The sequence below is a fragment of the Molossus molossus genome, unplaced genomic scaffold, assembly GCF_014108415.1.
Source record: "Molossus molossus isolate mMolMol1 unplaced genomic scaffold, mMolMol1.p scaffold_m16_p_9, whole genome shotgun sequence".
NCBI classification, from domain to species: Eukaryota; Metazoa; Chordata; class Mammalia; order Chiroptera; family Molossidae; genus Molossus; species Molossus molossus.
Window position 1 is genome coordinate 11,094,811 of NW_023425403.1, and position 27,406 is coordinate 11,122,216.

General features: G+C 37.7%; 1 protein-coding gene across 2 annotated transcripts in view; it reads right to left on the minus strand.

Moving 5' to 3' along the window:
- Positions 1 to 27,406, minus strand: part of CFAP97 (cilia and flagella associated protein 97) — a 35,503-nt gene continuing 8,097 nt past the window's right edge. For both annotated transcript variants that reach the window (XM_036250358.1, XM_036250359.1), the window contains exons 3-5: positions 11,642 to 11,910; positions 4,508 to 4,658; positions 1 to 2,930 (exon numbers count right to left, since the gene is read on the minus strand). In XM_036250358.1, the coding sequence (XP_036106251.1) occupies positions 2,803 to 2,930; positions 4,508 to 4,658; positions 11,642 to 11,910 (548 nt within the window). In that variant the 3' untranslated portion in view covers positions 1 to 2,802. The remainder of the gene's footprint in view (positions 2,931 to 4,507; positions 4,659 to 11,641; positions 11,911 to 27,406) is intronic.

Here is a 27,406-nt window from a genome sequence, read left to right on the forward strand (position 1 = left end):
CACATGGACTGAAAAATTTTAAAAGGATATTGATCTTTCAGTTTCTTACTAATCTTTATTCATGGAAATAAAATAGTCATTAGCATTAAGCACATTTTCTAGGATGGTATACAATCATTTATAGGTAAAGACTTTGGCATTTAAGACATTAAACATTTTATGAATTTAATGATCAAAATGTAATAAATTAAACTTGTATCTCTAACATTATATTGGTCATAATACTTCTCACAGTGTGCAGTACTTGAGTTTAAAGATGAGATGCACACAATCATTACCATCACAATGACCTCTTTTTAAAGTTGTCTACATACCCATTCTGGACATTTAGGTTAATGGGTTGAAAACAACTGCATTACACCATATTTATAAGCAAGCCAGAAAATTTTATTTGGAGTAGTAGCTAAGAAAACAGCTTTTTATGGAGAGTGAAAAAGGGAAGAAGGGGAAGCCAAGATAATAGCAATCCCATAGGAAATAATTTTAATAGTTTAAAATCTTTCACAGAATCTTATTGAAAAGGAGGCAATATTCATTTACCATTTGACAGATATGCAAATAACCCTCAATAAGAATCTTGCCTAATAATTTAGACCTTGGATTAGTATAATTTCAGTTTCAGAAGTAAGTCTTTAAAGTATATACAGAAAAGTACAAGTGAGCCAAATATAAAGTAGTGCTAGATGATTTTTCACTTTTTATGTTCTTGAAAATCACCAGTATAATTAGGAGCCCCTCATAAAAATGCCCCTTAAACCATAACTTCAAAGTACCTTGAGAGAATTATCACATTTTTCAATTCTTAGTTTTCTGTTTACACTTATCATATAGAAGTAATCGTGACAGCAGAATTGTAAATTCTGCTTTGGAAAAACAAATGTTGTTCTTCTTCCTGACTTTTACTTCAAGTTGAATCCCTGTTGTTGGTAATACGTAGATATACCTCCCTTGTTAAAGCAGTAAAAACTACAGACATTAATTTAGTATCTAAAATCAAAGTACAGCTTTATCTATGAAATTATGTGTGTACCTGACATATGGCAAAGACAATATAAAATGTTCTCAGAGACTAATGCCATTATGGATAAAAGGTTTGACATATATTTTTTCCCTAACAACTTAAAAATCAATGTAAAAATATTGGCTAATCACTACTGGACAGATGTTTAAATGCTGAATTTTAAATTCAGTGTTAGCTTCTCTCTCATTAAAGACAGGGTGTTGTACAAACATTAAAGGTACAATAAGTTAAAAAATAAAATCTTGCATTAGTATAGCTAACACAAAATGATGCAAAAACCTGTTCACAGAGCATCAAATAACAATGAATGAACATTATAGCCCAAAGAAAGAAGCAGAACAATCTCACAGTCAGGCTGTGTTCACATGCAATAATTTAGCCTTATTGTCCCCTCACTTCACCATGCCCTGCCCTAAACAGAATCTAACACAAACTAACACCAAAAAATTCTGAATTGACGTTTAGTAAAATGAAGTTTGGCTTTCTGCATATATACTACAGAGCTTGAGTTAACCCAGAAAAATACAAATATTCTTATTGTGGCTAAAGATCAAAAATTAATATTAAAAAAGAAAGGTTTGGCATTTAATATGGAAACTTTCCAAACATTCTAAGGATATACTAAAAAGGCTAGTAATGAAAACCAGTGATAAACTAGAACAGTAGACACTGAGATATACTGTAAGAGCCTACAGATTGAAACAAAACAAGAAAATTAGCAGACATTTAAAGTAGCCTCCACAAATGTGATTTTTCTCTCCCCTCTATCATTTATATTTTAGCTTTCTTTTTCAGCCCTTAAAAACACTAGCTGGAATTTTTCAAGCTGTGAGACATACATTTCTTTCTTGTTTATCTTCTGTCGTAATACAATAAATACTAAATATAACACAGCTTGTTAACAGTATTACTTAAAACACTGTTCTGACACAACTCAGAATCTGCTTCTTGGATCGTCAAACTGGTAGCGCTATTTTGCTGATTCAAAAAATACTTGTTTTTCCTTTGATGATCCGGTCCTTGGATAAGCTATTCATAATGCAAGTAGCCTGTAGCTCTAAGGCCTACCTCATTTCTCAGAATCATTAATAGTACTTTACCTGAATGTATAAAACCATGAAAGAGGAGCTTCTAAGTGGACCTTTCTAATACTCAGTTTGAAATGGTTTGAAACGGTCGATGACATTTTACAATCTAACTCTGCACACTTACGCAGAGGTAGTAAATACCACTAGAAAATCATAAACATTGCCCTAATAAATTAGCTCCACTAATGAAAACAAGTTTCAAGATTTGTTTCATTAATAAGAAAGTGTTACGATCAAGTTATGGGTCATACCACCTAAACGCTGAAGCAAACAGAAAACAAAGCTAGTCAAATTTAGGAGTAATCCTCATGGTTTAAAGCTTGTAAGAAATGAAAATACAATAAAATGAGATGTATATAGTTACCATCTCAGAACCAATGTGCAGTAATACTATCATAACTGTTGTGTCAGCATGACAGTGGAATCAATCTCTATGCTGAGAAAATATACATGCATTTCTCTATTAAATACATATACATCTCATAAATACATCCTTATAGAAAACACCGACTTTACATTAAATTGTCTTTCTCAAAAACAATTTTGCATTGAAGTACAATAAATTACACCTTACTGTTTGTACAACTTAAAATGCTTAAAACAGTAATTAATAGATGTTTACACAGAGAATTATAGTAATATATAAAAGCACTTCAATAAGAATCAGATGAACAACGTTTAAAGTAAGTTTTTTTATAACCAAGCTGTACGAACATTAGGGGGCTTAGGTCTTAGCGACAGGCCACTGGATGTGTCAAAAACTGCTCCCTCACTCTTACAACTGAGACCACTGGTAGCACTAGATGTCCTGGATGCTCCTCCTGAAAATACACAAAAAATAAGAAATGATTTGAATTATTTAAATGACATATATATATAAATCATCTCATGCTTCCTTTCCCAATTTTAAGTGCAGACTAAATTTTTCTTTCCTATCTCACGTTTTTTTGTGTTTTTTGTTTTTTTTTTTAAATAATCCTTACCCAAGGATATGTTTGATTTTAGAGAGTGAGCGAGAGAGAGAGAGAGAGAGACAGAAACATCAGTGTGAGAGAGAAACATTGATAGGTTGCCTCCAGTACGTGCCCCAACTGGGGGATCAAACCAGAAACCTAAGTATGTGCACTGGCTGGGAATCGAACCTGCAACCTTTTGGCATACAGGACAACACTCCAACTAATTAAGCTACCCAGCCAGGGCTCATGTGTTTTTAATAGTCTAATATAATTTTCAACAAGAAATGCACTTCTGAGTTCCCTGTGGAACTTAAAAAATATAATAACAAACATGCCCAGACTCTACCCTAAGGAATTTTGATTCAACAGATTTGGGGTGGAAATAAATGTTTAAAAAAATTTTTTTTAAATGTTACAAGTGAAAAAATACTTTCATATAATTATTTATACAAAAAAATTGACCACATTCAGGACCTAAATACTAAGCATGAGTTATTGGAACAGACCCTCATCTTAGTCACTATACCAAGGAAGTGATGCTTGGAAAATGAATGAATGGAATTACTAGTCATTTGACTAGTTTAAGTCTCACATGGGCACTAGAAGTTGTGTCATGGGAAGGGTTCCAATTTTATTTTAGTACTAGCTTTTGCTTTTTCTAGTTTAGAATGCATACATGAATAACAGCACAGATTTCTGTACAGGAAGATGTCTGGCCCGCCTGTGTATTGCAGAACCTAGCACCGTAGTCACTCTGGCTACATTCTCTGCGACACACCACTGGTCAGATGTGTGACTGATCACATAAAAAGCATTAAGGAGGATTATATCTGGTAACTTTGCAGATTGCTAATTTTTGTTTTACTCAGTAAGGAAGATAAGGCACTTACAAAGGCTGAATATATTACCAATAATTCTTAACTGGCTAAGGGAAATGTTTCAGCAACTTTTAAACAGCACTACTCTTTTCTTCCTTTAACAAATGTATTGAAGTTACCATTATCTCTTCCATTATCTAAGAAAACTACTGATATTTTCAATTGTTTTTTTCTCCTTGTTTCCTCCCTATGCTGCCATTACCTGCTTTAAATGAAGCCTGAAATGAACTAACATAAATAAAACAAAGCATGCCAATGAAAAATCATAAAATGCATTCCAGGAGCAGCATTTAAAAACTCTATCATGCCCTGGCCAGATAGCTCAGTTGGTTAGAACACTGTTAATACGCCAAGGTTACAGGTTTGATCGCTGGCCAGGGCACATACAAAAATCAACCAATGAATGCATAAATAAGTGGAAAAACAAATCAGTGTCTCTCTCTCTCTCTAAAATCAGTCAATAAAATTAAAAAGCAAAATAAAACTTTATCATAAGAGCATTAGTTGTATTTAAAAAGAGGTAAGAGACACAAACAAGTACAAAATAATTTTGAATATGCTTACTTAATGGGCTGTATTGGCCAAGAGTTGACCTCACTCGTCTTAAGGATGGTGATGAGCTGAGATAACCCATATTGCGATGATAGTCCATCAGTTGTTCTGAGCGTTTCATGCCAACTGTTGGTTTCACAGCTTCAAGCCTCTTCAATAAAGCCTTCATTTAAAGACAATCAATTTGAAAGTCAATGTTAGATAAATAGCTATATTTTTCCAAAAGAAAAACTGTTTTTAGAACCTGAAATTTATGAAATAAAAAAGACTTTAAATAACTGTTGAAATACTATGTGAAAAAATATTTCAAATAATATACTTTCAGGAAAATCTAAGGGCTTGACCTATCCTATAGCTAACCAAAACCACTATGATTTTAACAACTGATTACAGGCACATCTTGCTTTTATATCAGGTTACAATCTTTAAAAAGGTGCTGTAAGTTGAAATACATAAAAAGCTGACTTTCTCGGGAGGAGGGTGTCAATGGGAGAAAAAGGAGAAACATTTGTAACAAAAATAAATCAATGAAAAAAAAAATTTAAAAGCTGACTTTCTCAAAGAAATGACATAATGAAAATAAAAATGCTAAGAGACCAAAAATGACCATAAACTTATTGGAGACAGATGGCAGAGATGCAGAACACATGAAGAAGTAAACAAACCAAATGAAAGAACAAAGCCTGCCAACTTTTTTTTTTTTTTGCGTAAAATGCCCTTCCTGTTTGTTTTTTTAAAAATTTTTTTCTTTATTGATTTGAGAGAGAGAAGGAAGGAAAGGAAGAGAGAGATAGAAACACTGATGAGAGAGAACATCGATTGGCCACCTCCTGTATGCCCCCAACCTGGGCATGTGCCCTGACCAAGAATCGAACTGGCAACCTCTTAGTGCATGGGTCAATACTCAACCACTGAGCCACACTGGCCAGGCTTCCCCAGTTTTTAGCCTTCAAACACTACAAGAGAAGCAACTTCTCAGAAACGTTACCTACATAGTGTTAGTGGTTCTCTCTGCTGAGCTGAGAGTTATGATTTAAACATGGTTCTATCTGTAAAGTCTATGGTCTTTTCCATCATAACACTGTTTTTCTCTCTTTGTAGACAGAGAAGCTATATAATTTAGGTGGCAAAACCTCCTAAAATTGTATCTTCTCTATCTACAGTTTATAGCTGCTATGAGCTTTGTAAGATACTGGAAGGAATATAAAAATATATATAGCCTGGCCAGTGTGGCTCAGTGGTTGAGCGTTGACCCATGCACCAAGAGGTTGCTGGTTCAATTCCCAGTCAGGTTGTGGGCCCAATCCCCAGTAGGTGGCATGCAGGCGGTGGCCAATCAATGTTCTCTGTCATCAATGTTTCTCTCTCTCTAAAATCAATAAAGAAAAAAATTTATAAAAATATATATATATAATACTGCCCTGTCATGTAATTTATAACTTAGTTGGGAAGATAATACCATTGTAGGTCTAAGACATTTATAGCTGAGTAAGCAACTTCCTATATATCACATCATCAATGTATTGCATTGGGCAGAGAAACATCAGCTGCTTTATCTAACTGTCCTATTACTACCCACTGAGCTATAAATAGTGGAATGAATATAACAGAAAACTTGATATTTTCAGTTACTTACTAATTTTGTTTTTTTTTTGCTGGTAGAAATCTTAATATTTTCTAGATAAACTAATTTCCTAAATTTACTCATTTGGTTAGATGTATATTTTTCTTTTTTAAGAAAATTCATCAGATGTAAGACATATAAAGTAGTATCAAAATCAATTTAGAAATAATTTGATAATAAGGCAAAAAGTAAACCCATTCTGTAGTCCTGCTATGTTGCTTATCAAGTCTACATGCAGAAATCTGAGGATATTAAAAAACATGATTTAACCCTGGTTGGTTTGGCTCAGCGGTTAGAACATCAGCCTGTGGACGGTAGGGTTGTGGTTTGATTCCTGGACAAGGGCACATACATGGGTTGCAGGTTTGATCCCAACTCTAGCTGAGGTCGTGCAGGAGGCAACCAATCCATGTCTCTCTCACATGGATGTTCCTCTGTTTCTCTCTCCCTCCCCACTCCAACCCCTCCCCTCCCTCCCGTCCACTCTATCTAGAAATTAGTGGAAACATATCTTTGGGTGAGGATTAAACAAAACAAAAACAAACAAACAAACAAACAAACAAACAAACATGATTTAGCTCAGCTATCCAAATCACATGGAACCATACCATGTATCAGTCCGTGTGTTATAACTTAATAGACTAAGCAAGTTAAAAGAATGAGTTCAGATAGAAATAGCTCTTGCTTGTACAAACAGTATCAAAACCATGAAGTACTGATTACAGTATAAACCCTAAAATCAAAAGTATATATAGCCCTGGTCAGTTTGGTTCAGTGGTTAGTGTCAGCCTGACTACCAAAGGGTCTCAGGTTCCATTCCAGGTCAAGGGCACATACCTGGGATGCAGGTTCAATCACTGGCCCTGGTTAGGGCATGTACGGGAGGCAACCAATCTCTCTCTCTCTCTCACATGTCAATATCTCCCCCCCCCCCCCCGCTCTGTCCCCCGCCTCCCTTTCACTCTCTCTAAGAATCAACGGAAAAAATATCCTCAGGTGAGAATTAACAAAACAAAACAAAAAGGGTATATATACATTTCAGTCCAGTCATCAATTTACAACTCCTGCATAAAACTTAAAAACAATAGTTCAAAATGTTGCAATACTTTTAATAGAGTGATAGAAGAAAAAAGTAAGTTATTTAGTCAGAAAGTACTGGATTTAAATCCTGGCTTGAGCCTGGCTGGTGTGGTTCAGTGGCTTGAACGTTGTCCCATGGACTGAGAGGTCCTGGTTCAATTCCCAGTCAGGGCACATGCCAGGGTTGTGGGCTCGATCTCTGGTACAGGGCATGCAGGAGGCAGCAGATCAATGTTTTTCTCTCACATCGATGTTTCTTTCTCTCTCTCCCCCTTCTTCTCTCTCTAAAAAATTAATGAAAACATATATTAAAAATAAATATCCTGGCTTAGACATTGATTGTGTAACCTTGGTCAAATGACTTAATAGGGATATTAATAATGAAATAAACCTCAAACAGTTTTGAGTAGTGAGACCAATGCATATGAAGTGCTCAGAATTGTACCTGCCATATAATAAGACCTTATTAAATATTAATGCTATTATTAATATTGCTTTGTGTTATTTTCTCATTGTTTGACATGCAATAATATTATCTTCCAGCTAAGCTATAAATTACATGACAGGGCAGTATTTTATTTATGTATATCTTTATACTCCTTCCAGTATCTTACATAGCTCACGATTAAATATTTGTTTAATGAACAGTTACTTATGTTCCAATTTATGGTTTACAAAATCTTAGAACTGCTACTTGAATCAGATTCTAATAATAAATCCCCAAATGGTTTGTCTAAACATTTCTTTTTTTTTTTTAAATCTTGGAAGTATCATCCTTTTTGGAAAGAAAAATAACCTAGCTTAAATCCTGTCTTCAAAGGCAGAAAGGTGAAAACAAATGAATGAATAAGTAATGTGTTAATGACTTCTGTAGTTTTCTTCAGAGTTGCTTTGCTATTTTTAAAGTGATAAAGCAAAGACCTTGAAGGACATTAGAAAGTAACAAGTGTCCTATAGTCAGGGGAAATCATTATCTATATTTTCTACAGCTGGAGTCATACTTAGTTATCATTAGGTTTATTTCTTTTATGGGAGGAGACAACAGACAATAAAACAGAGAAGAAAAGCCAGACTGAATGAACTATAAATTATTTCAAGATCTTAGAACAAAGGTACTGATTATTCAACAGACTAACACTCACACTAGGAATAAAATGTGCTATAAATCTTCATCTTTGTGACAATGTATCATTCTTCCTTTAATAGTTCTCCCATTGTAAGAGCTCTAAAATTACTCCTCTAGACCAGCAGATAAAGAACAGAAGAAAAAGGGAAGATTTTATTTTTCGCTTAATGTTTTTAAGAACAGTCTGAATTTCTAAATTTATCCATGTAATACTTTTATTTCAACACAGAAATTCCTGAGTGGAAAGATATGGTCTACTTCTTTTTAGTTCTCTAGATTTAAAATGGAAATAAGTTAACTCCATTTGAGCTCTAGCCTCTAATCCTGATACATTCCCACAGGAATCTTACTTCTTCCCTTATCTTGCTTCAATTACTTCCCCCACTCTCCTTCTTACACAGCTCTCAAGCTGACATACATTTAAAAGAATGAAATAATCTCATTTCTATTAGAAGGTAAAGTGAAACTATAAACTAATTACCTTACTGATCCCCTCTCCTCTGCTAAGATTATTCTAGTGCTCTTTCATTAAAATCATTGATTTATATTATGTTCAAATAAAGATAATATATGGCTTAACAAGAATATTTCAAAGTTCATGGATTAAAAAATGAGTCCCCTTTTTGGAAATAATAAAGTTCTAATATAACTGAGTCTATGTAGCAAGCACGCCCTCTACTGGATAGTTACTTTTTCTTTATTATTCCTTTGACCTATTTCCCTTGGTAATGAGAGGTGGGAAAAGGTTGTGAAACAAAGAATGAGGAAACCAAAATTCACCAGAAGGACGGAGTAACAGCACATTTTAAAGCTGAAGCTCAGGACTCAATTGTATACCATATCTTCACTCTCCTTTTCTACCTGTCTGCACAGTAGCACTTCGTCTTGAATCGTCTCAGTCTAAATACCCTCTGGATTGCTAACAAGTGAAAATAAGAGCCCTGGAGCAGAACTGCTTTAGTAATCATGCCTGTCAGCCATATGAATTGGTCTCTATAACCGGAGATGGAGCAAATGAAGGAATACAAATCATAAAAATTTTAAAGTAATGGACGCTACTTGTGCCTTACATCTGACACAAAAATAACTAAAACAGTGTATGTGTGTGTACATGTATATTGACTATGAACAGCCTAGCAAGCAGATTTAAAACTGTATCAGCTCAACCCTGGATGGTGTGGTTCAACTGGTTGAAGTGTCATCCCATACACCAAAAGGCTGAGGGTCAGAGCACATATCTAGGTAGCAGGTTCAATCCTCATATGGGAGGCAACCAATCGATGTTTCTCTCTCTTAAAAAAAAAGTCAATAAACGTATCTTGAGTGAAGATTAAGAAAAATAGTATCAGCTCACAATGAAGTACTATTATACTAGAGCCAATGTGGCCATAAATAGGGTTTTTGGTAGGTGAAGAGTTATAAAATAAATGTACAAAAATCATGTTTACAAAAGTAAGCAGTTAGAAAATGTACTAAAAATATTTCATGCACAACAGCTTAAAATTACAATAGTTTTGAAAAAACTATTCTACCTTACAAAGTACAATATAAGAAACCTTTGAATAAATGCGAAGACATCATATTTCTAGATAGAAAGGTAATACTTTGAGACTGTCAACACTGCAATTAAAAGGTAAATTTAACACAATTTCAATAAAAATTTATAATAGATTTTTTAATGAAAAAATAATGTCATTATGAAGGATAAATGCATAAGAACAGCCAAGAAAAGTTTTTAAAAGGTATAGAAGTAGCTTGAAATTGCTACAGTGATGTGCAGACAGCTACCATATAGCTCATTACCCACTAACTCGACTTGCTTGGTTGCTATCTACTCCTTGCTGCAGGCAGAGTAACTAACTCCCCTCGAGGATTTAAGACTTCACTGTATTATTACAATCTGAGGTTAAGTACACAGATAAATGGATCTGTACTGATGATGAAACATGAGGTTAAATTTTGAAAACTGTCTTAGTAGTTGTAATAGAAGTTTTATCAGTTCTTTTAGGTCTGAATTTATGTGCTCATTAAGGATCTAATTTTAGTTTAAAACACTACCTGGGTTTAGAACCTTGTCTCAGCCACTTACTAGCTCTGTGTCCTTGGGCTCATTATTTAACCCCTCTAGGTCTCAGTTATTTCATTTGTAAGTTGTGGATAAAAATAGTACCTACCGAAGAGAATTATTGTCAGGATTCAATAAGCTAATATTTGGAAGACACTAAGAACAATGCCTAGCATTCAGTAAGAACTCAGTAAACATTAGCAATTACTATAACTGAATTTTGTAAAGAAAATGTTATGTGCCCGACTGGTGTGGCTCAGTGGCTGAGTGTCGACCCATGCACCAAGAGGTCACTGGTTTGATTCCAGGTCAGGGCATATGCCCAGGTTATGGGCCAAATCCCCAGTGGGGGGCATGCTGGAGGTGGCCAATTGATGTCCTCTCTCATCGATGTTTCTATCTCTCTCTCTCTCTCCCTCTCGCTCCGTCTCTAAAATCAGTAGAAAAATTTTTTAAAAAGAAAATAATATACTATGAATAAATTTTTAATGTGAAGATTTTCAACAGTTTTCATATATATTCCTTAGAACTTCAAAGTATAACCATGTTTTGTTTTTTATCCTCACCTGAGGACATTTTTCCTTCAGACAAAGTGGGAGGAATAGAGAGAGAGATCGATGTGAAAGGGACACATCGAGTGGCTGCCTCCCACACGACCCAACCAGGGCCTGGGACAAATTGCAACTGAGATACGTGCCCTTAGCAGGAACTGAACCCGGGTCTCTCTGAACCACAGGCCGACGCTCTAACTGCTGCTGAGCCAAACTGGCCAGGGCTGTTTTTAACAATCAATATCTTTCATACATTCAAGTAGCAAACCACCAAATTTGACCTCTTTGAAAATATTTTAATCTTTAAAATAAGTGATATATAAATTGTGTTAGCTTTCAGGGATACAATAAAGTGAAACAGATTTAGCTAGTGATTGAATACTTCACAGAAGATATATATATCTGACCCTTGGACATCCTTTTCAGTACTATTGTAGTGATTTAACAGATTTAGTCAAATAGATAATGGAGTTTTCAATATTTTCATTTAAGATTCCCTTAAAATATGGTTTTCTGGGGAAAAACTACATATTGTACCTTACAGGCTGATAGTTCATCACGTATTTCTTCCCAAACACATCTAAACCTACTTTTATATAATTAAGTTTGAAAACTGGGCTGTTTTGAGGTTTCTAGTAAGTTGGACTTAAAATAAATATAAATGCATTTCCTTGATGACTAAAAAACTTCAGTTACTTACCAAATTTTCTCTTTCAATCCTTTGCTGTTCTCTCTGTCTGTTGACAGCACTGTGATATAACTTAGGGGGTTGACTCATCAATTTTCTGGGAACTGTATTTTTGCTTGCTGGTTTTTCAGCCTGTCTTGATAGCTCTTTCAAAAGCCTCTGATTTTCCCGATCAATCTGTCTCACCTCCTCTCTTGTGAAAGAGTAGTTTCTTCTAGGTGCTGCTGAAGGCTGATCTAAGTGATGTTTCTGTGGTCCTTTTTTCTCCAGTTCCAGAAAAGCTACAGAAATGAACAACAGAAGGAAGAATAAAGTAGCACAGAAATATGATGGTACATACTTTAACTCTTAAAAATAAAAAAAACTGCAACCACTACGGAAAACACTATGGTGTTACCTCAAAACATTAAAAATTGCCATTTGACCCAGTGATCCCACTTCTAAGAAGCCTGAAACACCAATCAGAAAGAATATATGAACCCCCATGTTCATAGCAGCACTATTTACAATAGCTAAGATCTGGAAACAGCCTAAGTGTCCATCAGCAGATGAGTGGATAAAAAAACTGTGGTACATATACACAATGGAGTACTATGCAGCTGTAAGAAAGAAAGATCTCTTATCCTTTGAGATGACATGGAGGGACCTGGAAAGTATTATCCTAAGCGAAACAAGCCAAACAGAAAAAGACATATACCACATGATCTCACTTATTTATGGAATATAATGAACATAACAGTCTGAGGACTAGGGCAGACCCAGAGACGTGGAAGTAGGGTACAGACTGACAACCCTCAGAAGAGGGGATGGTGGGGGGAGGGAAGAGATAAACCACAGAACTTATATGCATGTATGCATAACCAAAGGACACAAACAACAAAGCTGGGAATGGGGTGGGGGGTATGGGGAGGAGGGTGTCAATGGGGAAAAAAGGAGAAACATCTGTAACAAAAATTAAAAAAATAAAATAAAAACTACATTAATTCATAAACAGGTATAGATGAATCCAATGTTAATGACATCAAACTACAATTGCGTAGAAAAAAATCCAGAAGTAGCTCTGCGTTTTATGCTTACTGGGTTCTTTCTGAATAAAAGCTATACACAAAACAATGAAAATATTTTATTTAATTTTTTTATCCTCACCCAAGGACACTTTTGCATTTATCTTCAGAAAGAGCAGGAGAAAAAGAGGAAGGGAGAGAGAAACATCAATGTGAGAGAGACACATGGAGTGGCTGCCACCCACACGACCCCAACTGGGGCCAGGGACAAATTGCAACCAAGGTACATGCCCCTAGTGGGAACCGAACCCGGGTTTCTCTGGTCCACGGGCCAGCGCTCTAACTGCTGAGCCAAACCGGCCCAGGCAAAGATGAAGTTTTTTTTTGCCCTGGCCAGTTTGGCTCAGCGGTTAGAGTGTTGACCTGCAAGACCAAAGAGTCACAGGTTTAATTCTGGTTAAGGGCACATACCTCAGTTGCAATTCGGTCCCTGGCCCTGGTTGGGGTCATGTGGAAGGCAACCAATCGATGTGTCTCTTCACATTGATATTTCTCTCTCTTTCGCTCCTCTCTCCCCTTTCCCCACTCCATCCTAAGATAAATGGAAAAAAAATATCCTCGATGAGAAAAAAAAAAATTGTTTTTTTTTTTAACTTGAATAAACTTCCAGGGATACAAGCATTTATATAAATATACACATATTTAAATTCATGTATTTATGAAATATTTCTTTTCCCTAATTTTCTTCAATAAAAGTTTTGTTCAAACTTGTTACAGTATTTCAATATCAGTGTCCATCTTCACCAGAGCCACTTTTTGATTCATCTAATACCATTTACTAGAAATATCAGCTTTACTTTCACCTAAGCTAAAAAAGACAGGATTTAAAGAATTTATGTGTAATGCTACCACTTAAAATTTTATCCAAGCCACATTAAGACGTTCATATAATATTAGCTCTTAAAAAAAAAAATTCATCCTCAGGCATATTCATCATCCCTATTAAAAAACAAACAATATTTGTTTTTTAAATTAACTTTTTAAAAGTTCTGTTTGTTTTTTAAATCCAAACTTATAAACTGACAGGTCACATTTCAAGGAATAATAAAATTTACTAAATTTCTTCGTCTTCTTTGTGAACTTGTCAGATGCGAAATTCTGTGACATTCTTCCAGTCTCCTTCCTCTGAATCTGGCAGGCTTATAACTATGTGGACCGATATGATACAGCCAAAGTGTGCCTTTCAAAGCTAGGCAAAAAAGGAGATGCAGCCCCACCCCCACTCCCTGGAATACTAGTCCTTGGGGCCCTGAGCTACCCTAGATGTTTGACTGCCCTGAGCTCAGCTGCCAGGCTGTGAGGAAATCAAACCACACAGAAGGCCACTATGATCCTAGTCTTGGAGTCATCCTAGGTTGCTGCTTTACATATCTAAGTTTTGTGGTTTGTCAGAACAGCAACTAATACAAAATTTGGGTACCCCCAGGAATTGGGGTACTACTGTTAACAAAAACCTAAATTAGATGACACTGTCTGAGACCAGGTGACAAGTAGAGTTGGGAAAGCCTAGAAGGGATTGCTGATCAAGTGGATGAAGTGGCAGAATTTCAGGAACACCGTTGGCTGTTTGACTAGGTACCTACTGCTGCAGGTAGCCATTTCTGAGCAGCCTCTGCTGCACTTGGACCTGTTTTAGACCCTGAATCTTGAGATTGGGGGAATCTTTGGAAAGGAGAAATGTATTGTTGTGTTTGGAAGGAATATGTATAAATTACTGTGTGGACAGAGGATGGACTGAAGAGGTTTTAAAACACATCCATTAGTTATATGACATTATTTTTATCCTATTTTTCCACTGATTTTTAGATTGAGTGGAAGAGGAGGGAGGGAGAGAAACATTGATGTGAGGGAGACACATCAATTGGTTGCCTCCTGCATAGCCTGTCAGGGCTGGGGATCGAACCTGCAACCCAGGTATGTGCCCTAGACTGGGAATTGAACCCAAAACCCTTCGGTCTGTGGGCTGACAACACTCTAACCGTTAAGCCAAACTGGCCAGGGCTATATGACATTCTTATTAAAAGGGAGGGTCTGAGCTCTTCCTCTCAAACCTGGGAAGGTTTATAACCATTTACACCAATAGAATATGGAACAAATGAAGATATGTGACTTCTGAGGCTGTCATAAAAGGCAATGAGGTTTCCGCCATGTTTCATGGAACACTGAACTTGGGAGACCTGACACCCTGTGAGAAGTGTAACCACCCTGATGCCGCCATCTGTGAAAAAGCCAGGCCACACACAGAGGGCACACGAGGGCTCTCTGCCCAGTCCTGCTCATGTCATCCCACACCCACACCTGACATGTGAGTGAAGAACTCTAAGTTCTTGTGACTCTAAGCGTTGGGGTAACTAATTATGTAGGAATAGCCACTGATATGCCATCACTTCAAAATGTATGATAGACAAACAAAATACCTGTGGACCAAGTGCAATGTACAAGCAGGCAGCTAAAGTTTTTTGCTGTTTGTTTTCTTTGGGTGGGGGGCGGGGAGTGTCTAATTGCTCTATCAATCTGTCATAGTGATTATGGTTTTGTCAATTTCATCATCCAGTTCTGTTTATTTTTAAATTTTATTTTAGAGAGAAGTAGGAAGAGGGCGAGGGAGGGAGGGAGGTACAGGGAGAAGGAGAAAGAAACATTGGTCTGTTGCCCAGATCCAGAGTCAAACCCGACAACCTGGGTATATGCCCTGACCAGGAATCCAACCCGCCACCTTTTGGTGTACGGGATGAGGCTACAACTGAGTCACACCAGCCAGTGCTGTTTTGCTTTTATCATACATTTTAAATCAATGGCTCTTAAATCTTTTGGATTTATTTGGTCAGTTTATTAATATAAAACTTTTGTCCCTTTTAGTGCTAAATTTCACTATACACTTATGACAGAAGAGCATAAAAAGCAAATCACATCAGTTTTATTAGTGAAAATAGTTTTGACCTTGCCTCTGCACTTTGAACTCTGCTTCAAGTATTATGTTCTTCATTTGAGTCCGGTGCCTCTGAAATTTCCTGCTCACCTACCTAAATCCTGTTCGCTGCAGCCTGCCAGTAAAGGGCTAAAACATGCTGCCAGGGAGCACGTGCTAGTAGCTAATCTCAGTACAGAACCTCCGCCCAGTTTTGCCTTCTGCAGTTTTAGTTACCTGTAGTCAACTGTGGTTCAAAAATATTAAATTAAAAATTCCAGAAAAAAACTATTCATAAATTTTCAATTGCATGCTATTCTGAGTAACATGATGACATCTCGCGCTGTCCCACCTGGGATATAAATCATCCCTTTGTCTAGTATATCCACGCTATCCACTACCCACCCTTTAGTCACTTATTAGCTGTCTGGGTTATCACATCAGCTGTGGCAGTATTGCGGGCTTGGGTTCAAGTAACCCTTGTTTTACTTAAAAATATCCCTCAAGGCATTCATATTACTTTTAGTCAGAGTATATTGTTATACGTTCTATTTTATTATTAGTTATTGTTGTTAATCTCTTACTATGCCTAGCTTATAAATTAAACTTTATCAGAAGTATGTATATATAGAAAAAACATAATACAGATAGGGTTCGCTACAATCCCCAGTTTCAGGCATCCACAGGACACCTTGGAATGTATTCCCTGAGAATAAGGTGGGACTACTCTATGGGCAATCCTTTTCTTTATGGGATATTACAGGGTCTATATCTTCCCCTTTAATAAGGTACTTTGCTTCATTCCTTCCTATGTTGGTATCAGTTTAGCAGTAAGTTTAACCAGTTTCTTTATCAATGCTTTCTTAATCCCATTTCTTTCTCTTATATTATTTTTTCTTCTCAGGACACACTGTCTAATGATATATCTAATTATTTCATACAGAATCTATACAGTAAAATTTGAGGTGGAGCATCTCTAAATTGTCTCTATTTTGCCTTACAGATTCTTCCTAAACTGACCCAATTTTACCTAGTCAAAATATTTGAAACACATCTTCAAATCTAGTCATGTCAACTTCTTCACTACTCTCCAAATATGAGAGATTCATGCCATAACCCAATGCCTAAACTTCTGTTACTACTCTACTATTTAATGCTCTCTGCTTATGCAGGGGTTTACAGCTCAAGGTCAAAGAACAAATTACAACTATACCCATTTTTGCTATTTACATAACAAAGGCAGGCTTAGTATAGGGGTGGGAAGTCTCCCAAATCAGCCACCCAGCTGAGCTAAGAGGCTAAATATTTAGAAATTCTAATAAATTTTCAAGGTCTACTTTAATGTTAGATACCTAATAATACCTATACTGACCTTCCCTTCTACTATTTTCAAAGAACCCCACATATCTGAATTTAGAATGGGCCTTAGCAGCCTATATTATCACCTCATCCTACAAATGAAGAAATTGCTTGTCTAGGGTCAGGTGGATAACAGGCAGAAGCCTAAAAATTTTATTCCATTTCCAGAATTTTCTTCACTTCACCACATAAATATCTAAATTCAATATCTAAATTTTATATTCCATAGCCTACAACTGGGATATCTGATTTTACATTCTTTTATTAACTAACCTTTGTTTCATTTGCTTATTACTTCATAGATCAAATTTTAAACTTAACAAAATTGTTAACAAAACTTATTTTAAACCAATAAATAACATTAACATTGTTAGCCAGAGGCATCCCTCACTATCTAAACTGTGGCCCAATGTTTGCTGCAATGGCTTGCAAAATTTTTTACTCATAATTCACTATCTGAATCAATAAACTGCTTTAATGTATCTTGTACTTAGCTAGTGAAAATGTTTAAATTGAGATGATGTAGAATATGCTGTATTCCTACCTCAGCTGTTCTGATAAGAACACATCTCATGTTCATAATTTTTAAAATGCGTTATGCATTATCACTATCATCTTCCTTACATTATGTTAATTTATCTTCCAAGGAAGTGGAAAAGGCTGTGAAGAAATCAGGTTACACAAAGAGGCCTAGAAAAGCCCATATAGTAGTAGTTGAAAGTGATAAAGTATACTGAGAAATTTGTGCAGAAAAAGCACAGTCATGCACACAACTCCATCTCACATGTCCATGGTTTAGTTACATGTAGGAAAATAAAGAAAACTTACAAAAATATTCTTAGATTTGAAGTTTCACTGGGTAAACTGAGAATAAATAATTTAGAAGAACTAAAGAAAAACATTATGCAGTATGCTGAAAGCCATCATTAGTGTTTGAAATAACTTCATTATTATATAGAATCGTTGGTGGATTGTCATATTATGGATTCCAGTAACAGAGGTACCAACGGGCGGATGCCACCTTTATTCCTGTGCCTTTAAAAGCCAAGCACCAGCCCAGCAGGTGTGGCTCAGTGCATTGAGTGTTGTCCCATGGACTGAAAGGTCCGGGTTCGATTCCCAGTCTGGGCACATGCTCAGGTTGTAGGCTCGATCCCCAGTCGGGGGTGTGGAGTAGGCAGCTGATCGATGTTTCTATCACATGGGTGTTTCTATCTTTCTCTCCCTTCCTCTCTAAAAAAATAATCAATAAAAACATATGAAAAAAAATACATAAATAAAAGCCAAGCACCAGCGTGGCTGGTGTCGCTCAGTTGGTTGGGTGTCGTTCCGTGCACCAGAAAGTCTCTGGTTTGATTCCCAGTCAAGGCACATGTGTAGGTTGCAGGTTTGATCCCGTTCATGGCAAATGCAGGAAGCAACCGATCAATGTGACCTTCCCACATCAATATTTCTCTATCCCCCTCCCTCCTTTTCTTAAAAAAAAAAAAGGCCATCCATATTCAACTAAATTTCAGGAATAGACAATAATAGTGAGATACCTGTATTTATTTTCCATGGAACCAAATAATTTTTTAGTGTCTTGGTATTCAGTGTGGTCCTTGGAACAGCAGTATTGGTATAACCAGTGTGCTGGCTAGAAATGTTGCTCCTTGGGTTCTTCTAGATTTACTGAACCAGAATGGGTATTTTAACAGGATCCTCAAGTGACCTGTATACATATTAAGTTGAGAAGCTCTGGACTAGTGGATAAAGTTGGCTGCCTAATTAGCAGACATTTCTACTTTCCTCCTTCTTAACAGATCCCTATTTTTTTTTTTTTTTTGAAGACATCTATCCCTTTCCCATGAAGCCATGTCCTTCATGGGAAGCTGACCTCTCCTGATTCCCACCCCTAACTCTATGGAGTGTAATCCAATGCTGGACAAAACAACATTCGCGGGGGTCAGTTGAAAGTGCTTCTTTAAAAACTTCCCTATGGGATTCCAAAAATGGTGGCAGAGTGAATGGAAGCCTCACAGACGATCTCCCTGGACTAAACTGGAATTATAACTAAAATAAAGACAAATCGTCAGGAAAAAGCAATAGAAAAGCGGCTGCGAGGCCCATATAACCAGGGACATTGAATCGAGCCTGGTAGGTCTGTGGAGGCATGAGAGGGGGGCTGGGAGCCCACGGACTGCAGTGGTCTTAGCTGGGAGCAGCGCCTTTGGGGTTAAAAGCGGCTCCACAGTGCAGAGCCGGGACAGCACTGAATTACCCACAGCTACTCATCTGGGGCTCTGACAGAGGGAGGGCAGACTGGACTGAAACTGTGTGGGGACACTGTGGATTTGGAGTTTTTGCTGAGTTGTGGCCATGTAGGACGGTGGCCATCTTGCTCCTTCCTGGAACTCTGGGGAGAAGCAGCACCCACCCCCCTCGGAAATTCAACTCCACCCAGCTGGGCCAGAGAAACGCAAATTGAAGCTGAGTAACAACCAGCATCTGCCCCACTCTCGGGAAATACTCTTATGCTGAACACCTGAGGGAGTTTTTCATTTACCTGAGAACCCAAGGCTCTTCAAGTAACCGAGACTAATAGTCTCCAGGCAAAAAGGCAGAGGATAACAGAACCTTTCCTGGGCTTGCAAATCTACCCAGGAAAGTAAGACTTGGCAGTCGAGTTTAACGTGGGTCCTCCCATGCTCATCCAAACCCAGTAGAGGGAGCCACAAACAGCAGAACACCAACAACCACAGGGAAAATTTGGCAGGCTTCAAAACCCACTGAGATAGCCAAAATGGTGAAATAAACAAACAAATCCCAAAGGAAAGAACAAGAGACCTCTACCAAAGATGAGATAAATGAAATGCAGTTAAGCAAGTTATCAGAGATAGAGTTCAGAGCCATGATCTTGAGGAACCTCAACAGCATGAGTAAGGACATCACCACTATGAGTAAAGATATAGAAACATTGAAAATCAACCAACTGGAAATGAAAAACCACCAAGAAGAAATGAAGAATGATATAGCAGAAATAAAGAACACATTGGAAAGACTAAACAGCAGAGTAGAGGAAGCTGAGAACTGGATCAGTGAATTAGAAGGAAGGGCAGAAAAAAATAAACCAATCCAAAAAGCAAAAGGAAAAAACAATTAAAAAACAGAAAGACAGATTAAGACAACTGCGGAACAACTAGAAACGTTATAATATTTGCATCATAGAAGTCCCCGAAGAAGAAAATGAAAAAGGGTTAGAGAATATATTTAAAGAAATAGTGACAGAAAACTTCCCTAATTTGGTGAAGGAAGAAGGCATTCAAGTTCAAGAAGCACAGTGAGCCCCAAGTAAGAAGAACCCAAATAGGCCTACACCAAGACACATAATAATTAAAATGCCAAAAATTAAAGACAAAGAGAGAACCCTAAAGGCAGCAAGAGATAAGCAACAGGTTGCCTACAAAGAAACCCCCATAAGGCTATCATCTGACTTCTCGACAGAAACACTACAGGCCAGAAGGGAATGGCATGATATAATCACGGTCATGAAAAACAAGGATCTGAATCCAAGACTATTCTATCCAGCAAGGCTATCATTCAAAATAGAAAGTCAAATAAAGAGCTTCCGAGACAAAAAAAAAAAAAAAAAAAAAAAGGCTAAGGGGATATATTAGCACCAAACCAGCACTGCAAGAAATATTAAAAGGACTGCTGTAATTAATAGAAGAAATAGGAAGAAAAATATAACCACACTAAACAAAAATGGCAATAAATAAGTACACATCAATAATCACCTTAAATGTAAATGGATTAAATGCTCCGATAAAGACACAGAGTAGCTGACTGGATAACAAAGCATGACTCAAATATATGTTGTTTACAAGAGACCCACCTCACAACAAAAAACTCACATAGGTTGAAAATGAAGAGAGAAAAAAATCTTCCAAGCAAACCAAAAGGGAAAAAAAAGCTGGGGTAGCAATACTCATATCTGATAAAATGTATTTTTAAAAACATGAAGGCCATAACTAGAGACAAAGAAGGTCACTACATAATATTGAAAAGATCTATCCCACAGGAAGATATAACCTTGATAAACATATATGCACCCAATATGGGAGCACCAAAATATATTAAAAATCTTCTGGAGGACTTCAAAGGAGAAAGCAACAGTAATACAATCTATGCAGGGGACTTCAATACCCCACTGACATCACTGGATAGATCCTCCAGACAAAAAATTAACAAGAAAACAGAGACTGTAATTGAAGCACTAAATCAAATGGATTTAATAGATATCTACAGAGAATTACACCTCAAAACTGCAAAATTCACATTCTTCTCAAGTACACATTGGACATTCTCAAAGACAGACCACATGTTAGGACACAAACAAAATCTCTACAAGTTCAAGATTGAAATCATATCAAGCATCTTCTCAGATCACAATGGCATGAAACTACAAATCAATGCAAAGACATTTAAACACATGGAGGCTAAATAGCATGTTATTAAACAATGAATAGGTTACCGAGGAGGTCAAGGAAGAAATTAAAAACTTCCTGGAAACCAATGAAAATGAACACACAACAACACAAAAATCTATGGGATGCAGCAAAAGCAGTTCTGAGAGGGAAGTTCATAACACTACCTCAAGAAACAAGAAAAATTTCTAATGGACTATCTAATCTCACGACTTAAAGAACTAGAAAGCAAACAAACAAACAAACAAAAAAAACCCAGAGCAAGTAGAAGGAAAAAAATAGTAAATATCAGAGCAGAAATAAATGACATAGAGACAAAAAAAAACAATTCAAAGGATCAATGAAACAAAGAGCTGGTTTTTCGAAAAGATAAACAAGATTGATGGACTCACCAATGGACTTAGCTAGACTCACCAAGAAACAGAGAAGCCAAATACACAAAATCAGGAATGAAAGAGAAGTAACAACTGACACCACAGAAATACAAAAGATCGTTAACAAATACTATGAACAATTATATGGCAACAAATTTGACAATCTAAGCGAAATGGACAAATTTCTAGAAACACATTATCTCCCAAAACTGAACCAGGAAGAGAGAGAAAACTTGAACAGACCAATAACTAAATAAATTGATGATGTAATCAAGACTCTCCCAGTAAACAAAAACCCAGGCCCAGACGGCTTCACTGGGAGTTTTACCAAACATTTGAAGAAGAACTAACACCCATTCTCCTCAAACTATTCCAGAATATTCAAGAAGGAAGACTTCCTTGCCCTGGCCAGTTTTGCTCAGTGGTTATAGCACTGGCCTGCGGTCCAGAGAGACGCGGGTTCAGTTCCTGCTAAGGGCACGTACCTCGGTTGCAGTTTGTCCCCAGCCCTGGTTGGGTCGTGCGGGTGGCAACCACTCGATGTGTTCCTTTTATATTGATGTTTCTCTCTCTCTCCCTCCCACTCCATCTGAACAAAATAAGGAAAAATGTCCTCGAGTGAGGAAAAATAAGAAGACTTCCAAACTCGTTTTATGAGGCCAGCATAATTCTAATTCCAAAACCAGAAAAAGATACTCAAAGAAAGAAAACTACAGGCCAATATCCCTAATGAACGTAGATGCCAAAATCTTTATCAAAATACTAGCAAATTGGATCCAGCAATACATCAAAAAAATTATTCACCATGACAAAGTGGGATTCATCCCAGGGACACAAAGCTGGTACAATATCCAGAAATCAATCAATGTGATACATCACATAAAGAACATGAAAGAGCCCTGGACAGTTTGGCTCAACGGTTAGAGCATCGGCCTTCGGTCCGGAGAGACCTGGGTTCAGTTCCCGCTAAGGGCACGTACTTCGGTTGCAGTTTGTCCCCGGCCCTGGTTGGTCGTGCGGGTGGCAGCCACTCGATGTGTCCCTTTCACGTCGATGTTTCTCTCTCTCTCTCTCTTCCTCTCTCTCCCTCCCACTCTATCTGTACAAAAGATGGAAAAATGTCCTCGGGTGAGGATTAAAAACAAAAAAAAGAACATGAAAGATAAAAATCACATAATCATATCAACAGACGCTGAAAATGCATTCGACAAAATTCAGCACCCATTTCTGATAAAAATGCTCAGCAATGTGGAAACAGAGGGATCATATGTCGACTTAATAAAGGCCTTATATGAAAGACCTACAGGCAACATCATACTCATTGGGCAAAAACTAAAACCATTTCCCTTAAGAACAGAAATAAGGCCCTGGCCGGTTTGGCTCAGTGGTTAGAGCGTCGGCCTGTGGTCCAGAGAGACCTGGGTTCAGTTTCCGCTAAAGGCACGTACCTCAGTTGCAGTTTGTCCCCAGCCTGGGTTGGGTTGTGCAGGAGGCAGCCACTCGATGTGTCCCTTTCACGTCAATATCTTCTCTCTCTCTCTCTCTCTCTCCCTCCCACTGTGTCTGAACGAGAAATAGAAAAATGTCCTTGGGTGAGGATAAAAAAAAAAAATCTCATTTACCACTGTGGCAAAAAAATTAAGATACGGAATAAACTTAACCAAAAAAGTAAAGGACCTATTTGCAGAAAATATAGGACATTGAAAGAAAACAGAGAAAGATATAAAAAAAAGTGGAAGCACATACCTTGTTCATGGATTAGAAGAAATCCCCATCAAAATACCAATGACATATTTCACACAACTAGAACAAACACTGCAAAAGTTCATAGAGAACCAAAAAAGACCTCGAATAGCCACATCAATCTTGAAAAAGAAGGACAGAATAGGTGGGATCACAATACCAGATATCAGGTTGTACTCAAAGCTACTGTAATCAAAACAGTGTGGTACTGGCACAAGAACAGGCATATAGATCAGTGAAACAGAACAGCGAACCCAGAAATAGATCAAGGACATTATGCTCAATTAATATTTGACAAAGGTGGCAAGAGCATACAATGGAGTAAAGACAACCTCTTTAGTAAATGGTGTTGGGAAAATTGGACAGCTACATGCAAAAAAATGAAACTAGACCAACAACTTACACTATACACAAGAAACTCAAAATGGATAAAAGACTTAAATGTGATTCGTGAATACATAAAAATCCTAGAAGAAAATGTAGGCAGCAAAATTTCAGACGTCATACGCAGCAGAATTTTCACTGATACATCACCTAAGGCAACAGAAACAAAGGAAAAAACGAACACATGGGACTACATCAAACTAAAAAGCTTCTGCACAGCCCTGGCCGATTTGGTTCAGCGATTAGAGCATCAGCCTGCGGTCCACAGAGACCCGGGTTCGATTCCCGCTAAGGGCATGTACCTCGGTTGCAGTTTGTCCCTGGCCCTGGTTGGGACATGCGGGTGGCAGCCACTCGATGTGTACCTTTCACGTCGATGTTTCTCTCTCTCTCTCCCCCTCCCACTCTATCTGAACAAAAAAAAAAAAAAAAGGGAAAATGTCCTCGGGTGAGGATTAAAAAACAACAACAAAAGCTTCTGCACAGCAAAAGAAACAACCATCAAAATGGAAAGGGAATCCACATATGGGAGAGCATCACTGCCAATGATACATCAGATAAGGGGTTAATTTCCAAAATATATAGAGTACTCATACAACTCAACAAAAGGAAGACAAAGAACCCAAGTAAAAAATGGGCGGAGTACCTAAATAGAGACCTCTCCAAACAGGACACACAAAGGGCCAAGAGACATATGAGGAAATGCTCAACATCACTAATCAGAGAGATGCAAATTAAAACAACAAGGTATCACCTCACACCTGTCAGAATGGCCATCATCAACAAATCATCAAACAACAAGTGTTGGTGAGGGTGTGGAGAAAAGGGGACTCTAGTACACTGCTGGTGGGAATGCAGATTGGTGCAGCCACTACAGAAAACAATATGGTGTTACCTCAAAACATTAAAAATTGAATTGCCATTTGACCCAGTGATCCCACTTCTAGAAATATACTCTAAGAAGCCTGAAACACCAATCAGGAAGAATATATGTACCTCCACGTTCATAGCAGCACCACTGACAATAGCTAAGATCTGGAAACAGCCCAAGTGTCCATCAGCAGACAAATGGATAAAAAAGCTGTGTTATATATACACAATGGAGTACTATGCAGCTGTAAGAAAGAACAATCTGTTATCCTTTGAGATGACATGGAGGGATCTGGAGAGTAATATCCTAAGTGAATCAAGCCAAGCAGATAAAGACAAATATCACATGATCTCACTTATTTGTGGAATACAGTGATACCTCAGTTCTCGAACATAATTCGTTCCAGGAGGACGGTCGAGAACCAAATTGTTCGAGAACCGAAGCAATGAAACCCAATAGGAAATAATGGAAACTGGATTAATTCGTTCCAAGCCCCAGAAAATGCCTATTTACTGGCCTAATTTGTATATAATATGTAGAAAAACATAAGTCTCAACAAGAAATAAAAGTGTACAGTATGTCTAAGGGTTAAATTCAGTGTAAAGCGTGACTCTCTCCACAAAGCGTGACTCTCTCTCTGCACTCACACTGATGACGCAAGCAAGGCGCGCTGGGCCGAATGAACGCCACTCGGCTCAACTCGGCTCATCTCGGAAGTTCGAGTTCCAAATATTTGTTCGGATTCCAAGACAAAAGTTTCTCGAATCTCCTGGTCGAATACCGATTTGGTCGAAATCTGAGGCGTTCGAGAACCGAGGTATCACTGTATAATGAACATAACAGTCTGAGTAACAGGGCAGACCCAGAGACGTGGAAGTAGGGTACAAACTGACAATCCTCAGAAGCGGGAGTGGTGGGGGGAGATAAACCACAGAACTTATATGCATGTACGCATAAGCGATGGACATGGACAACAAAGCTGGGGACGAGGTGGGGTGGAGGATGGGGAGGAAGGTGTCAATGGGAAAAAATGGAGAAACATCTGTAACAAAAATAAATTAATAATAATAAAAAAGTTCCCTATGTACTAAGAGAACCAGAGGAAGAGACAGTTTCCCTTTCTCTGGACACTGTCATGTCTGGATATGAATACTAAAAAGTGATACAGGTATCTCCTAGAGGCCAACACCAGGGCTGGGGGAACAAAGTGGTAAAATCTGAGTCCCTGATGACATTTTTGAGCCACTGATTCAGTCAACCCTCAAGCCTTGTCTATCATGGACTTCATAATATGTGAGAAACATTGTTTCATTAGGAATTTCTGTTTCTTGCATCCGAAGTCATCCTAATCAATACAAATAATCATTGATTGTCCTGAACAAAAACTTCAGAAATTACAGACCATTTTCCATTAGATGCTTTTTTTAAACCTGAAAATTCCACAGTCAAGTGTTTTCATCCCAAAATAAGTTACCTGTGTCTTCTCACTCTCACTTGGAGAGTAAGTGGTGCTTATAATTTGTGGAATCAAATAGTACTTTTTTTTTTTTTAATCCTCACCCGAGGACATTTTTCCATTTTTTGTTCAGGTAGAGTAGGAAGGAGAGAGAGGAACAGAGAGAGAGAGAGAAACATCGACGCGAAAGGAACACATCGAGTGGCTGCCACCCGCACGACCGACCAGGGCTGGGAACAAACTGCAACCGAGGTATGTGCCCTTAGCGGGAACCGAACCCGGGTCTCTCCGGACCGCAGGCCAATGCTCTAACCGCTGAGCCAAACCGGCCAGGGCTCAAATAGTACTTTTAAAAATAAAAAATAGATCAGCACACCCTTAAAATGAAAATTATGATTTAGACAAGATCATCTTTTAAAGAAGAAACAAAACATTTAAGTCATATACATTTTTATCTTCTATAACATTTTCTTTTTTTTTTTTTTTTATCCTCACCCGAGGACATTTTTCCATTTTTTGTTCAGATAGAGCGGGAGGGAGAGAGAGGAAGAGAGAGAGAGAAACATCGACGTGAAGGGACACATCGAGTGGCTGCCACCCACACGACCAACCAGGGCCGGGGACAAACTGCAACCGAGGTACGCGCCCATAGCGGGAACCAAACCCGGGTCTCTCAGGACCGCAGGCCGACACTCCAACCGCTGAGCCAAACCGGCCAGGGCTATAACATTTTCTTTTCAATATTCATGTTCTTAATTTTTTTACTCAATGTCATAAGAAAGTTTTATAAGATACTTTAGAATGCCAAATGTTAGACTGCTACTATTAAACACATATAAATTACAGTAGAAATTATTAAGAACAATGTGGCAGTAGAAATTCAACATATAAAAAGGGCAAATAGCTCTGGCAGGCATTGCTAAGTAATAGAGTGTCAGATTGTGGACTGAAGGGTCTCAGGTTGGATTCCTGGTCAAGGGCACATACCTGGGTTGCAAGTTCAGCCCTCAGCCCCCCATTTGAAGTGCGTGTGGGAGGCAACCAATCAATGTATCTCTCTCACATTGATGTTTCTCTCTCTCTCTCTCTCTCTCCCTCCCCTCCCTTCCACTCTCTAAAAAAAATCAATGGAAAAAATATCCTCTGCTGAGG